At 46.8% G+C, this 15094-nt stretch overlaps 1 protein-coding gene across 3 annotated transcripts in view; it reads left to right on the forward strand.

Annotated features, from left to right (window-relative positions):
- The window catches only part of CDHR2 (cadherin related family member 2), a 29017-nt gene that overhangs the window by 8000 nt on the left and 5923 nt on the right, over positions 1 to 15094 (forward strand). For 2 of the 3 annotated variants that reach the window (XM_035105813.3, XM_035105814.3), the window contains exons 5-24: positions 499 to 552; positions 1074 to 1163; positions 2076 to 2165; positions 2886 to 3011; positions 4155 to 4298; positions 6431 to 6506; positions 6973 to 7079; positions 7230 to 7463; positions 8159 to 8314; positions 8821 to 8988; positions 9193 to 9254; positions 9383 to 9623; positions 9881 to 10120; positions 10644 to 10713; positions 11433 to 12047; positions 13079 to 13150; positions 13577 to 13626; positions 14115 to 14266; positions 14744 to 14846; positions 14942 to 15030. In XM_035105813.3, the coding sequence (XP_034961704.3) occupies positions 499 to 552; positions 1074 to 1163; positions 2076 to 2165; positions 2886 to 3011; positions 4155 to 4298; positions 6431 to 6506; positions 6973 to 7079; positions 7230 to 7463; positions 8159 to 8314; positions 8821 to 8988; positions 9193 to 9254; positions 9383 to 9623; positions 9881 to 10120; positions 10644 to 10713; positions 11433 to 12047; positions 13079 to 13150; positions 13577 to 13626; positions 14115 to 14266; positions 14744 to 14846; positions 14942 to 15030 (2939 nt within the window). The remainder of the gene's footprint in view (positions 1 to 498; positions 553 to 1073; positions 1164 to 2075; positions 2166 to 2885; positions 3012 to 4154; positions 4299 to 6430; positions 6507 to 6972; positions 7080 to 7229; positions 7464 to 8158; positions 8315 to 8820; positions 8989 to 9192; positions 9255 to 9382; positions 9624 to 9880; positions 10121 to 10643; positions 10714 to 11432; positions 12048 to 13078; positions 13151 to 13576; positions 13627 to 14114; positions 14267 to 14743; positions 14847 to 14941; positions 15031 to 15094) is intronic. The other variant, XM_035105815.3, reaches the window with a different exon arrangement.

A 15094-nucleotide genomic window follows, 5' to 3' on the forward strand; every position in this document is an offset into this window, starting at 1 on the left:
CCAACTTGGTTCCCCTCCAGATGTTGCAGGTCAGAACTCCCATCAGCTCTAGCAAGCATGGCCAATATCCACTGGCGGAGGAAGGCGGCAAGCGGCACCCCCCCCACGCCGCACAGGTGGCTAGCTCCACCCCCGCGGGCTGGGGCAGGTAGCTCCGCCCCTGCCAATATCCGGGAATGATAGGACTTGTTGTCCAAAACATCTGAAGGGCCCCATGTTGGAACCTTCTCTAAATGGGGTGAACAAATTTCAGCAAGGAGAGAGAGCAGAGGGAGAACTCCACTGCGATGGGGGCAGCTCAAGCTTGCAATTAATGGCAGTGGTTTTATTCACTAGGTGAACCCCTTGCTTCAAGAATTCCATGTCTCTTTCAGGCATGTAAGAAAGGAGGCATCCCAGACTATTCTGATTCTGTGGAAGAAGTATCTTGATAGGAAAGGTGGCGGTGTCATCATGCCCCTTTTCCAATCAGCATCTGATTTGCATTTTCCCTTCCAGGACACAAAAATTATGCTTCTGGATGCCCAAGTGACGGATGGGAAAAGTGTGCCAGTAAGTGAAGAAACATGCTGGGGGAAAGATAACACTGATGCTAAGCATGGAGCAAAGATCCATCAGGGGAGCCTGCCTGTGGAATGGGACATGGAAGGTGGCTGCTCTCCCAGTTCTCAGGTGGTGGTGGTGAGGAGGAGGAGCAACTGCTGGACTAAACTGGTGCTCACCAAGCAGCTTCCACTAAACCAATGTCTGCTGAGATCTCATGCTCCTACTTACAAATGTAGGAAAAGCTCAGCACAACCCTGTGTCAGGTGACCAGAAGCAAAGGGGAACAGGACTCTTGTACCTTCAAGAGTTGTGTAGAAAATATGAGCCTGTCTCCATTGATGAGCAGTCCCTGATGAAGCTGCCTCTTCTACCCTTCTATAGAAGGCTCAGGAGTCCCTGGCCTCCTTTGCATCCAATAACCTTTCCCCTAAAGCTCAGGTTTCCTCCATCCTTGTATGGAGTCCTTGGGTGCTGAAGCCCCTCTACCTTGTCTCCTCACATTACTGTCTTTTTTCTTCCTTCAACAGGTCGATATGGGAATCACCATCATTGTAGAAGACCGGAACGACAATAAGCCAATATTCCAGAATGAACCCTATTTCACTGATGTCCCAGAGGTACCCTTGCCTTCCTGAGCTCATGCCCAGACTTCTTTTCTTTGTGGTCCATGGCATTCCACAGCTGGTGGAAGACAGTGGAAGCAATGCAAATATCCCATCCGTTTTATAATCTAAGGAACCTGTCCTATCTGGGTGGATTTGCAGGGCAGCCCTCTCTGTGGTCTTAGGGACAATTCACAAAGTGGCCCACTGCAACTGCATGTGCCCAGTGGCACTTGGGAAACTACTTGGGAGGAGCAGCTTCCCACCCAATGTGGTTAATTTCAGCTGACCACAATGTGCTGAACTAAGGGACCTGTATTTGTTTGGGTTATCTCTGTTTTAAGCAAGTGGGGTTCCAGGCATACCTGCCAAGTCTCCCGCTGGAAAATGCAGGATCAGCAGCGGCGTGGCACTGGAAGTTGCATAGAAGCAACTTCTGGGGCCGCTCTGCCCATGTGTGGGCACCGGAAATCAGGCAGAGCGGCGCTGGAAGTCGCTTCTACGCATGCCCGGCAGCCTTCCAGGAGCTTCCATGAACTGAAGAGCCAATAACTCATCTGATGGAAATGTCCACAGCAAAGGAGTTAAACTAAGGGATAAGGCAGAGATGTTTGCTTTCCCCAATATTTGGCTTGATCAGATTCCTCTGTGAAATCAAAGCCAGAGTGCTCTAGCTCCTGCATAATGTTTGGTACTTTCACTAGTTCCTTCATCAAGTAGGCTACAAGCAAACAAACTACTGAAGGTACCCAGTCTCGCCAGTAGTGACAATAGTACTATATGACCAACTGAGACACCTCTCTGGTCAGGGCAACCTAAGACTCGGGGAACCACTGCATTTTGTGTCTGTGTGGAAACAGGAGCCACGATCCTAGTACACAAGCACCAATTTATCTAAACAGATTTGTCTGATGCTCTCTCTTTCAGAATACACCAATTGGCTCCTCAATCTACACAGTTTTAGCTGTGGACATAGACAGTGGAAACGCTGGACGGGTATCCTATTCAATTGAGGAAGTGAGTGTCACATTGTAAATACTGTACAGATGTAAGGTACAAGGCGCTGCTTTACAAAGAATGAGCTGCCCCAGTGCTTTCTAGTCAGCCTAACAACATCTCCCCAGAGGCTCAGACAGAAATATTTTTTGCAGCCAGCTGCCTGAGATCAGTTGAAACCTGGGATTTTATACATGCAGATAGACTTACCTCATTTCTCTATCCTGCTTGTAGTCCTCTGGTAAGCATCTGGTTGGCAACTGTGGGGAACAGGATGCTGGATTTCTGACGCAGCAGGACTCTCCTTATGTAATGGCTAAATGACAACTAAACATGTCGGTTCCAAGGAAGGAGGCCTCCTTTCTAAGTAGGGTGAGGTATACCACCTCAGGCAGCAGATTTAGGCTGCCATTAGAAGGCATCAAGTTTAAAATTTATTGAGCTTCCTCCTACATTTTTACCTTCCCTGGAGAGAACCATTTGGATGGTCTTCCTTGTGCCTGCTGCTGAGTGTTCTTCCAACCACTCTGAGGATTTTTGTGTGTGTGTTGAAGTTGTGGGGTGTAAAGCTACCAAATAAATAAATAAAACCCGTCACCAACTGATCTTTAACACTTGCAAGGATTTGCCACAAGGGGGGAGGGTCCTGGGGGGAGGGTCTGCTGTTTTTCTCTGGGAAAAGCTCCCCGCTTTTTTGTTCTCTCACGGCTCACATTTATGCACCGCGTGTGCCATACACAGGTCAACCCAAACGATGCGGAGAATCACGACCTCTTCTATATCCAATACAATGGCACGGTGGTCCTGAATGGGTCACTTAGCTACAACAACAAGAGCACTTTCTACCGAATCAAGATCTTCGCCACGGTGAGGCTCAGACTGTGACATGCCGGGAAGAAAAAGGGAGGAGAGGGGAGGGTAAACACCACCTTCTCTCTGTGGAGCATTTACCAGAAAAAGAGAAAGGCAGCTAGCTACCGGTACCATGGGCAGAGCAGCTATGGGCAGAGCAGCCAGGCCCTACCATTAGGCAGAATGAGGTGGCTGCCTCAGGTGGTGAGTGGCAGCAAAGTGTTGGAGGTTTGTGGAGGACACAGAGCCATCACCAGCACTGAAGTAAGTAAGGTTCAGCTGGCAGTCCAGTGGGCAGGTTGTGGGATGCTGGTGGTGGCAGGAATCTTGTCCTTCACCTCAGGCAGAAAAAGTGATGGGCCAGTCGTGGCCAATTTATATTTGTGGAGGCCTCATTAGCTGCTGGTTTTTAAGGCTTTGGGGATATGATTCCCCCTTTGACAGCATGCTTGGTGCCAATTCTTTTTGTCATTTGAGTGCCAAGTAAAGGCTTACTTGGGAGTCAAGGCATTTTTTGTATGTTAGTGCAGTTCAGCTTTTCAGATGCATGTGAAAAAACATATCTTTTTGTTCTGGTACTCCCCATTTGTTACTGCTTGATAATATTGTGCAGTATTTTGATATTTTTAGAGGGTTATATTTGCATATACATTGTCTATCTTTGTCACGGTCCACAATTCCCACAGTCCTACTCTGAGTAAAACTTAATAGAAACCCACCCAGTGATTTGGCTAAAATTGGGAGGTGCTTTTCTGTTATTTCTTTCATAGTCTAAGCACCAGTTGATCCAAAACCCAGATTCTCAAGCAATCAATAAAGATTACTAATGCTGTGAACAAACACTCCTGCATCAGCATGTGCTTTCATCAGTATTTTCCATCCTCTTCCTTTGGTTCCTCTCCTTTTAAGATGCATTAGAAGACTTTGATATTTGTAGTACTGGTAGCAGTAGCAACAATTACATTTAAAGAAGTTTGAAGCAAATAAGAGTGTCTACCAGACAAGGGTGCTGTTTCTTTATTGTGCAATGAGCAGGGAGGGTTTACTAGGGACAAAACAGTATGCATTGCTGCAGAGAAGGGATACATTTTGGCTAGGTAGAGAGAACAGAGTTTAAGTGATCATTCTATCTGTGTGTGTCTCCCTCTCCTTCTCTAGGATAACGGGGGATTATTGGATGGCCAGCTCATCTATCAGAACAACACAGCCTATCTGTCTGTGACAGTTGTTGATGTGGCTGACCTGGACCCTGTTTTCTTGGGAGCACCATACTCAGGCTCTGTACCAGAGAACTGCCCTCTGGTAAGGGATGTCTTCAGCTCTCTGGTGTCCTCCTGACCCTCAAGTGATCAAATCCTGCAGCTTCTGACATGGCTCTCTTTTGACATGAAAAAACTGCAGCCTTTGGGGGCTTTCCATCAAATTGTACCTTGTTGCATCCGTCTGTCTGTCTCTGTCTGTCTGTCTGTCTAGGTAGGACAAGCATATGAGTGTGGTAAATATGTGGGCTTAACCTTATCCCTTCAAGGGGAAACCGTGCCCTTCATGGCAGCAGTTCTCAACAAAGCAGCTTTGAAAGTTGGCCAGAGCAAGAAAGAAAGGAACATGGCATCAAGTGTGGAGTGAACACAGGTCACTTTTGCAATGTGCCCCAACTCACTCAGGGACCAGAGTAAGGCAGCTGGGCGGCCCCAATGGCTGATCCTTCTGCGCCTCTCCCAGCCTTTGGAGGGCAGAGCGGGGTGTGTGTCCCACAGGTTGCCCTGCACCCTTTAAGCCAGCCTGCTACATTCAGGTGCAATGGAGGATGCTGCTGCATGACCAGTGTTGAAGCTGAGTTAAAATGCCAGTCTAGTTGGCTTCTGTCTGTAGAACTGGGAGGAGGTTGTGGTGGTGGCATCTTGTCCTTTGCTTTAGGCAAATAATAATAATAATAATAATAATAATAATAATAATAATAATAATAATAACAATAATAATAATTTTTATTTATACCCCGCCCTACCCAGTCAAAACCGGGCTCAGGGCAGCTAACACCAATAAAATTACAATAAAACATAAAAAGAAATTAATTAAAATACAGATTAAAATACAATATTAAAATTTAAAATGCAGCCTCATTTTAAGTAGTCCGTAAATCCAAGCCACGAGGGAGGAAAACACAGGGGTCAGACTAAGTCCAGTCCAAAGGCCAGGCGGAACAGCTCTGTATTGCAGGGGTTGTGAGTTGCTAAGCACTTGAAGTTGGCAAGCAGGAACTTCATACCCTCTAACACGTCTCTGATGAAAATAGGGACGTCCCATTTCACAATGAATTTTACTATTTATACCCCACACATCTTACTGGGTTGCCCCAGCCACTCTGAGCAGCTTCTAACACATATAAAAACATAACAAAACATGAAACATTTTTTTTTAAAAAAAACCTTCCCTATCTGTGATTGCCTTTAGACAACTCGGTGGTTGGATAACTCCATACCCTCCAACATTTCTCCAATGAAAATAAGGACATCCTAAGGAAATGCAGGACATTCCGAGATCAAATCAGAAACTGGAGCGGCTTCTCTAAATCAGAGATGTCCCTGGATAATAGAGACACTTGGGGAGACACTTGGGGAGATAATAGAGACACTTAGGGACACATAAATCTGCCTTATACTGAGTCAGACCCACTGGTCCATCTAGCTCAGTATTGTCTGCACTGACTGGCAGCAACTCTCCAGGCTTTCAGACAGATGAATCTCTCTCAGCCTTACCTGGAGATGATAGATAGATAGATGATAGATGATAGATAGATAGATAGATAGATAGATAGATAGATAGATAGATATATTGTTAAAACTCTATTTATATGCTGCTGTAACATTAAGATATAGCACAGCAGTTTACAGCAACATAAAAACATAAAACAAAGCAATAAAGTAATAAAAAGTTAAAAGCAAGTTAAAAGCAAATATAAATTTGAAACAAACATCAATAGACCATTATGGGGAATGTACTCATAATTGCCTGCATAGGCCTGGTGGAGTAGAAATGTTTTCAGCAAGTGTTTAAAAGTTGGCACAGAAGGTGCCTGCGGAATCTCTTTTGTCAGGGTGTTCACCAGGCTGATGAAATGAAAGGCTCAGTTTCTTGTTGTTGTCAAAGGAGCCTCCCCAACCCATTGAATGACCAAAGATGCTCCTGCAGGTAATCTCAGCGATCGCTCTGGAATAGAAGGGTGCAGGCTATCCCTGAGGTACCCTGTACCCAAGTAGTTCAATACAAGATTTCGAGGACTGAATGTGGGGCCTTCTGCTTGCAAGGCAGATGCTCTGCCACTGAGCTACGGACCTCAAGCCCCCACTCCCTTAGGTGGAGGCCTGTCCTTTCCCTACTTACTGGAGGCCGGTACAAAGCAGGCCCAGCACTCACTGGCCATTTCCTCATCCTAGGGCACATCAGTGGTGAAGGTGCAGGCCATTGACCAGGACAAGAATGTGAATGACATCATCGATTACAGCATCATCAGTGAGTGATGGAAGGGTGGACCAGGGCACAATGGGCCATGAAGTGTGCAGACGGTACTCAGAGTGCCTGAGATCCTGTATCTCTCTTTGTGTGTAGGTGGTTTATGTAATGGCAGGTGGTACTGAGGAGGTGATTGATAGGGTACCAACAACGAGGGAGGGAAAAGCCAAAGAACAAACCGGCTCACAGCTCGTTAGCAAATGGTGAAAGGTCTGCACATCAGTTTAGATGCTCTTTCTGTCCCAGTGGATCACTCAAGCTCTTCCCACTGAGGCAGACAGCATTGCCAGCCATAATGCGCTACCTTGGGCTGGTAGCTACATCCGCGGTACCACACCCCATCAGGTTGTGCTAGTGATTTAAAGTGGTGTCTATGTAGAAAACAGCATGACTGGGGCTCCACTCCAGTGTGGTTGATGATGTGTGTCCCCACTCCCAAACCACCATTCTTTCCCCTCTGCCCTAGCTGCCACTAGCTTGTTCACGATCAACAATGCCACAGGAGTCATCACTGTGAGCGGCCACCTGGACCGAGAAGGCATTCCAGGTGAAGAGGTGCAGCTCCAGGTTGTGGTGAGTAGCAGAGCGGTTGTGGGAAGTGGAAGATCTCTCTGCCCTCCCCACCCCCCTCTCGTCCAAGGCCTCAGATTCTCTCTCTCTCTCTCTCTCTCTCTCTCTCTCTCTCTCTCTCTCTCTCTCTCTCTCTCTTGTTTCAATGCTCAGGCTCGGGAACGAAACCTCAACATTTACCAGCAGGTGGCGCAAGTGAACACCACTGTGACCATCCAGGTCACTGACATAAATGACAACAAGCCTCAGTTCTATCTGTGCACGGACTACGCAACCTGTGACTTCACAGGCCCTCCAGAGGGTGTCTTTTCCGGTGATATTGAGGAACACGCTTCTGCCAGAACACCTGTGGCCGGCCTCAACATTGTTGCCTATGATCCTGACAAGGTGAGCAGGGGAGGAGAGTCTGCGAGGCTTCGGGTGGGTGGGATGCAAAGCTCGAAGGACAAGGAGATTCCAGGGATGATTGAAGCCAGTGCTATCCTGGGATGCTGCTCCCCTTTTTGCCTATAACTAGCTTGTTAGTGTTGGGCCATTCGTACCATGCAGTGGGAAGGTGGCGCCTTATGATTTTTGGCAAGCATCTGCATCGCTATAGAAGGAAAACAGGTGATGACGGAGTATAACTCAAAACATAAGCCAAAGGTCAATCTAAAATGTCTCATCCCATATTGTAAGATGTTAAATGTATATTCAGAAGTGTGCCACAGTCGGTCCAAGACCATTTGTAATGTTTTTCAATATGAAATTGATATGGAGAATATACTATGTCAACAACTGTAGTATTTTAGCTATTGGAAAATTCAAGGGTAGGTGGTCCTAACACAGTTCTGTAGCTCCTATCTCCAATTTCCAGTCTATGGCAAAAAACTATACTATATCATTGTATGTGCCTCCATGTGTGTGTGTATGTGTGTTGCGTACATGTAGTTGGTATGTGCATTTGTGTGTGGTCTGTGTGGGTGCACGAGTGTGAGTGGGGGAGGGAAGGGGCGGTTACTTTTGCTTTGGCCATGCCTAGCCCTGGGAGGCTGGCTATTCCTGTTTGATTATCCGAGCTCCCTGACTTCTTCCCTGAACAGGGCTCCAATGGTACCTTCCAGCTGTCCCTGCGGGGTCCAGATGCATTTGCATTTTCAGTCTCACCCCAGAAAATCGTGAATGAAGGCACCGTGCAGGTCCTTGTAAGCAATTCAAGTCTTGTGGACTACGAAAAGACACCTACTATGACCGTGGAGGTGAGTGAAACAAGGGTCAGGGGGAGTTCCATTCCCTTCCTGCCAAGAGCTGGGATCTTAACTCAGCAGTTTGTTCCCTAAAAGTAACTGAATCTCCTTCTAGGCCATTTAAGAGTAGAAGATCTAAATGAGGATTATGATCAGGCAGCCCAGAAGGTAGCTTTAAAAGGACTTCATTCTGCTGTCTGCTCAGCCCGAAGCTGTCAGCCTGTGTGGGAACTGTGTGGTTAGCACTGTGTGACTGACCATCTTCTTGTAGAATCAAAGCATCCCCAACAGCTCTGGATTCTCATCAAGTATGAGCATCCTATTATACCTTGGCTGACTGCCAAGGAAATAGGCCCACAATGTAGACAGCCTTTGAAGCCCAGAAGACCCTGTTTAGATCCTTCCCACAAAAAGCGGCAGCATGAAGATTAGTAAGAGTCACTCTGAAGCCACTTCTGCCCCCATGACCATGACCATGCTTGGGCTGAGGTTTACTTGGCTCCTTCTAATCCTGGCAGATTGTAGCAAATGACACTGGAAGGGATACTGATTGCTGCTCCTTTGCCATGGTCACCATCAATCTCACGGATACCAATGACCACAGACCTGAGTTCAACCAGAGCGAGTACAAACTTTTCGTACTGGAGGAGAGTCCACCTGGCACCGTTATCTCCTCTAACATCACAGTAAGCAAGTTCCGCAGCTGCCTTGGGACCAGGAGGTGGGGGCAGAGAGCTCTCCGTCTGTGTGATCAGAAGGACCCTATTCTCTGTGATGTGGCCAGGTGCTTCACGGCCATGTTGAGAAGCATGCATCTTGGGCTTCACATCCCCAATGGGGAAGTCAATTAACAAAAATAACAGTCAGTTTGATCCTTCTGCTTTCTGCAGGCTACTGATCCAGACAGTGGAAAGTATGGAGAGATCACCTACTATCTGCTTCCTCAGAGCATGTATGTACATGTGATTGCTAGAGAAACAGTGGGAGGAACAAGGAGAGCATTGTGGTGTAGGCCTACTTTTGCTGGGCGAGAATTACAACATCTCAAAACTAAGGTTGTGTCTTTTCTCTGTTATGCAGCCATTCCACGTTCACAGTGAATGCAACAAGCGGGGCAGTGCTAGTGGCGGATGGCTCTAATCTGGATTGGGGGAAGCGTTCTGTCTATTATGCCACTTTGCAGGCAGTGGATGGGGGTGGTCTGTCTGGATCCACACAGTTGGAGATCACAGTAGTTGACATCAACAACAACCCTCCAGTTGTGGTGGGTTCCTACAATGTCTTTGTCACGGAGGGCCAGGACACCCGTGTCCAGATCCAGGTAATTTCAAAGCAACATTTCCCCCTTTATTGGACCTGGGCATTGGGCTTCTTTCCAAATTAGGCAGCTGTAACCCTGGCATGATTTACTCGTAGGACAACAAGTAATTACTTACTCCTAGTACATGCACCTGAAAGTTTATGTAGCAGGAGACACCTTCACACTTAGGACTCATCCACACTTCCCGTTTGGCTTAAGCAAGCAGGATCTTACTTCTTCTCATTGTTGGCTGAAAATTCCCTCAACTCACTTCCCAGGCCACCGACCAGGATGATCCAGAGACCAATAATAGCCGCTTGCAGTTTGAGATTGTGCCTGGTGAATTCAGCAGCTACTTCACTATCGACCCAAGCACAGGAGTGCTGAGCAGTAAAGGGCCCTTGGACCGAGAAGCCATCCCTGCACAGCTGGAGGGCAAGATGGTGGTGACAGTCCTTGTGCATGACTTGGGCATCCCTCAGTTGAACGACACAGTGAACGTCACCTTCATCGTGGAGGTAATGGTGCACCCAGTCAGGGCTCTGGAAAAAGGAGACTCATGCATAAAGAGGGACCCTAGGCCCTGCTCAGGTAAGCTGAGCCAGGTTCCAGAGTGTCTGTCGGTGATGGAAACAGGCACCCTAAGAATGTGTGTTTTGTGGCAGATGGCTAACCCATTGTATTGGGGTCTCAGAAACAGGGTCATCCCTGCTTATTTAGAGGATGTGATAGCCCCACTACATTCTCCTGCAGCTAGCTCTGTCATTGCTGCGAGGATGCCCTATATTATCTTGAGTACAGAGAAACATACAGATGAAGCTGCCTTCTACTGAATCAAATTTTTGGTCCATTGAGCTCTGTGTGGCAGCAGCTCTCCAGGGGTTCAGGCAGGGTTCTCTCTCAGCGCTCCTTGGAGATGCCGGGGAATTCAACCTGAGACCTTCTGCATGCAAGGCAGATAGTCTATCACTGAGCTACAGCCCTAAGTGGATGCTTGGATGTGGAATGGCCCCATTACCAGTTTCCCCCTTTTCTCTTTAGGACATAAATGACAACGCACCCAGATTCAACAGCTCCTTTTATGAATTTTCCGTTCCAGAGGGCTTGCAAGGTACGGTGAGCCAGTGATCTTTAGTCCAGAGTGGAAAGGAACTAGGATTAACCTGGGACAACAACATGATGCAACAAGAGAGTGGCAACAGTGGTGGACCTTGGGGTCTTAAATTTCAGCAGCCCCCTATGCAGTGCCAAAATTTGGTGCCCTCCCTTCCATTCTACATCATAGTTGTGGTGCCCCCTGAGGCATTCTGAGGCTCTGCACTCAGTGCGCCCAAACCGGTCGCTCTCCCTTAAATCTGCCTCTGTTGACAATAATAGTATGCACAACAAATAGGGGGACCCAACTTATATCTAAATAATACCTGCATTGTACTAATAGGTTTTCAACCATATACAAAAAACATTGTCTGTTTTGGCAAGCAGTCTTTTTCAAGTTCTTACAGATGAATGATAACTTTTGGTTCCTTTGGCAGAGTGGGATTTCCTTAGGAAATTAGAAATTATCATTCATTTGTAGAAATTTGAAGGGGAAAAAATTATACTTACTAAAACAGATGTTTTACCAGTGATTTGTAGTATTTATTGCACTGATTAGCAGTGACAAGGTGTGGCAAGGCTTTAAACAGGAAGCATATAATTACATTTCCTAGTTAGGAAGTGTTGTTTTTCATGAGCATTAGAAGTGTAGAGGCTGCATTGATTTTTAAGATCTGTGGGGCTGCGGCAATGTGGTGAAAATGTTATTCTTTCTAACTAACCTTCCATCTCCAGGAGTCTTTGTGGGGAGTGTGGAGGCTACCGATGCTGATCAAACAGAGATAAACAACCGCATCTCATTCTACATTGTAAGCAGCACAGGTTCAAATAACTTTATGGTGCGTTCGAATCGCCTTGGCTCTGGCTGGTACCAGGGGAGCTTGAGTCTGGACTCCGATGTTGCTCTTGACTATGATCGGCTGCAGCAGAAGTTCTTCAATCTGACCGTGCAGGCGGAAAATTCAGACTTTGGGGGGGCTGTGAATGCTGACACTGCTGTGGTGAGGGTGAACGTGCTGGATGTCAACGACGAGTCCCCAACCATTGAGCCATCTCCACCACGAGACATTGAAGTTTTGGAGAACGTCACTTTGCATGAGTTAGTTGTCACGCTAAATGCCACCGACGTGGACACCAACCACTCACTGGTATTCCAGGAGTTAGCTGTAGCCTGCTTCAATCGTTCAGTCAACGTGGGCAATGTGTGTCAGGAGTGGTTCCTTCTGGAGCCCAATGGCTCAATTTTTGTGAATAGTTCGCAGATAGACTATGAGGCCTGTGACCTGGTGGAGCTCACATTGCGTGTTAAGGATGAGTTCACTGAGAAGGGAGACCCCTTCAGTGGAAATGGTAAGACATTAGGGTGAAGACTTGGTTCTGCATCCCCTCCGAATCTTGAGAGCTTTACAGCTTGCTTCCTTTTCTCCATCAGTCCTACTTTCTCTTTGTTGCTAGGATGTAGCATTAGGTCCTAGCTGGAGATGCTTCAGGGAGCCATCCTTGTTGGGTAATGGAAATACCATATGCTCCAATCCCAGCCTTCCCCTCACAGGCAGTGTGCTTTGTATATAGAAAAGCTGCTGAAGGAAATGAGTCAGTGGAATAGAAAGTTTGTACCTGGGCAAACTTTCCAGAGTCTCATCTACCTTGTTGCACAGTTGACTTAAAAAAATAAAAAAATCATGTCATTACATCAGGAAACAACTACCAAGTGTGATGGTGGCACAACAACTCAACCTGTGTTCTGCTGGTTTTTTGTTTTTTTAAATAAATCACAGGGTCCTAGACTGGGGGGGGAAAGGGGATTATGGAGGGGGAGGGGCTGAATTTTCACCACCTGCAGTTCTCCTCCTCCCGACCCCAAATAATCTTTTATCTGCAGCCATTTTTCTCCCAGCAGGGAGTGGTTCGGGAGGCCCACTGGGAGAGATATGGCTGTAGAGAACCTGTTTTAGAGGGGAAAGCATGGGTGAAATAATAATAATAATAATAATTAATAACAATAATAATTTATTATTTATACCCCGCCCATCTGACTGGGCTTTCCCTGCCACTCTGGGCGGCTTCCAACAAACATTAAAATACATCAAATATCACAAATTAAAAACTTCCCTAAACTTCCCTACTTTGTCATCGCTAATCTGGCCCCAGCATCTTCACAGCTGGAGGTTCCTTAGCACTGTGGAATGGAGGCAACAGAACAGTGAACTAATTTAGTAAGCTACCGGTATGTGAATGGGCTGTTTGTCGAAGGACTTGAGAGACAAACCTTGATAGGTGATACAGTATTGTGTTCCTCACTGGGAGCAGGGTGGAGTCTGCAGAGCCACTTCAGTCAGTAACTAGTGCCTCCTCTGTTGTGCTTTTTCTTCTTCCTGCAGAGACCCTGAGAATCTTAATCACTGATGTGAATGACAACCCACCAGTGTTTGAAGAAAGCACCACCACCTTTGGTGAGAGCAATATATGCAAGAGAAATGTGCCGCTACTGCCCCCTAATGGATAGATGGGTAGATGGTGGTGTATGAGAGACTGCATCACAGATTCTACTCCAGCTTTTGAAATAAATTCCTCTTGCCTGATCTTTGGGGCTGAGACAATTGGAGCCCCCCCCTAATGAATTATAAGCAATTGTAGCTCTCGGAAAGCTCCTTCTTCCATCAGAAGGGTATCCTTTCCTCCTCCAGTAGTGTCAAATAGCCAATCTTCCCCAATCAATTGTTAAGGGAGGAGCAGTTGGTTGCCTTCCTGTCTAACATTAACCAGGACAAAGGAAGCTGGAGCTAGAAGTGAGAGCAAGCTCCTAGGAAAGACCTACAGTACAGTATGTCCAGCATGTGGCACCCATTCTTTGATCTGTATCTGGTGTTTTATTGCAGTGATAATCCCAGAAGTCTCTCCTGTGGACCTGCAGGTGGCTGTGGTCAAGGTGAGAGAATGCAATGTTGGGGCACATGTGTGTATGGGTGTATACTCATTTGGGTACACAGTGTTATGTATTCAGTGGTCCGTGTTTGCCTGAGCTTGAGTCTGGACTAAGGATTCTGAGCTCCTGTGTTCTGATTCAATACATGATGTCCAATCACAGAACATTTCAGGATTTGGGCCTCTGCCATTGGCCCTTGAACTCTGAGTCGTGATTCGCAGCTTGGAAGTTTAGACAGCCAATCATGTTGGGAGTGGGAGTGGCCCAGGGTTTCAGGAATGTATATAAGCAGTTGCTCTGCCCGTTTCCCAGTTATGTAGTTCAATAAAGGTTCTTGCTGTTATCACTGTGTCTTGCCTCGTGGGAACCCACCTACAATTCACACAGCTTCTTCCTTGTGGTGGGAACTGGCTCCTAGTTCCCACAGGCTATGTGATGTGGGGTAGTTCAAAGAAGCAGCAACAATAGTGTCCTCTTCCTTCTCCTTCCAGGCTAATGATGCTGATTCGGGTGTGAACAGTGTGATTTCATTTGCCATCTCCAGGGTACTTTTCATCCCAGACAAAGGACCCGAGCAGATCCGTGAAAATCTTTTCAAAGTGGTGACAACAGCAGAGAAGGACCTCTACATTGGGAGCATCCAGTAATTGATGGGGTTTTGTTGTCTGGGAGCTTTGTGGAGAACACAATGGTGGTCACTATATTGGCAGGGAGAGAAAATCCAGGAAGAATGGAAGCCAAGAGGAAAGTGTAGCATTGCCTGTCATTTGATCTTGGGGAAATTCTGATAATAGCTTGAGCATGACCAATGCAGCTATACTCCTGTCATCCTATTTAGAAAGAGAGTGTTGCTTCTCAGCACAGACAGTGATAGCAAAATAGGTAGCTTAACACTAGCCTCTCACTTTCTCCTGTTCGGGGTCTAATACTTCTCTATAAATTCCAGTTTAGTACATGTTTTATCTGGTCTCCCTGTGATCTATCCCCAAGCTTGGAGCAGTGTCCTAAGGGCCACATGCACAGACAGGGCATTGTGGAACTAGGGGCTGGTCTGTCCCTGTACAGACTCTGGGATCAGGAACTCTCAGTCCCTCTGATATCAATTGCTCTGTTTCTCCAGAGTTGCCAGCAGCCTTGACAGTTCATTGAAGGGTCAGTATCGGGTGACAGTAGAAGCCAAAGACCACGGGAACCCTCCACTGTATTCCTCAGTATCACTGGACGTAAGGCAGCTTTCTGATCTACCCAGATTCCTTTCGCAATGCAGACATTCCACCATGGCTTTCTTCTGAGAACATTTGCCTCTCTCTTTCTCCAGATCTACACTGTCGACCAGAGCTACCGTGTCCGGCTGGTGTTTGATTCCTCCTTGCAGGACGTGCAGTCTAACTCGGGTGAAATCAATGTGTATGGCATCTTTCCCTTCCCTTCAGTGGGTTGATCCAGGGACATATCTATTGTATTGCAATTT

The sequence above is a fragment of the Zootoca vivipara genome, chromosome 2, assembly GCF_965207765.1.
Source record: "Zootoca vivipara chromosome 2, rZooViv2.hap1.1, whole genome shotgun sequence".
Lineage (NCBI taxonomy): Eukaryota > Metazoa > Chordata > Lepidosauria > Squamata > Lacertidae > Zootoca > Zootoca vivipara.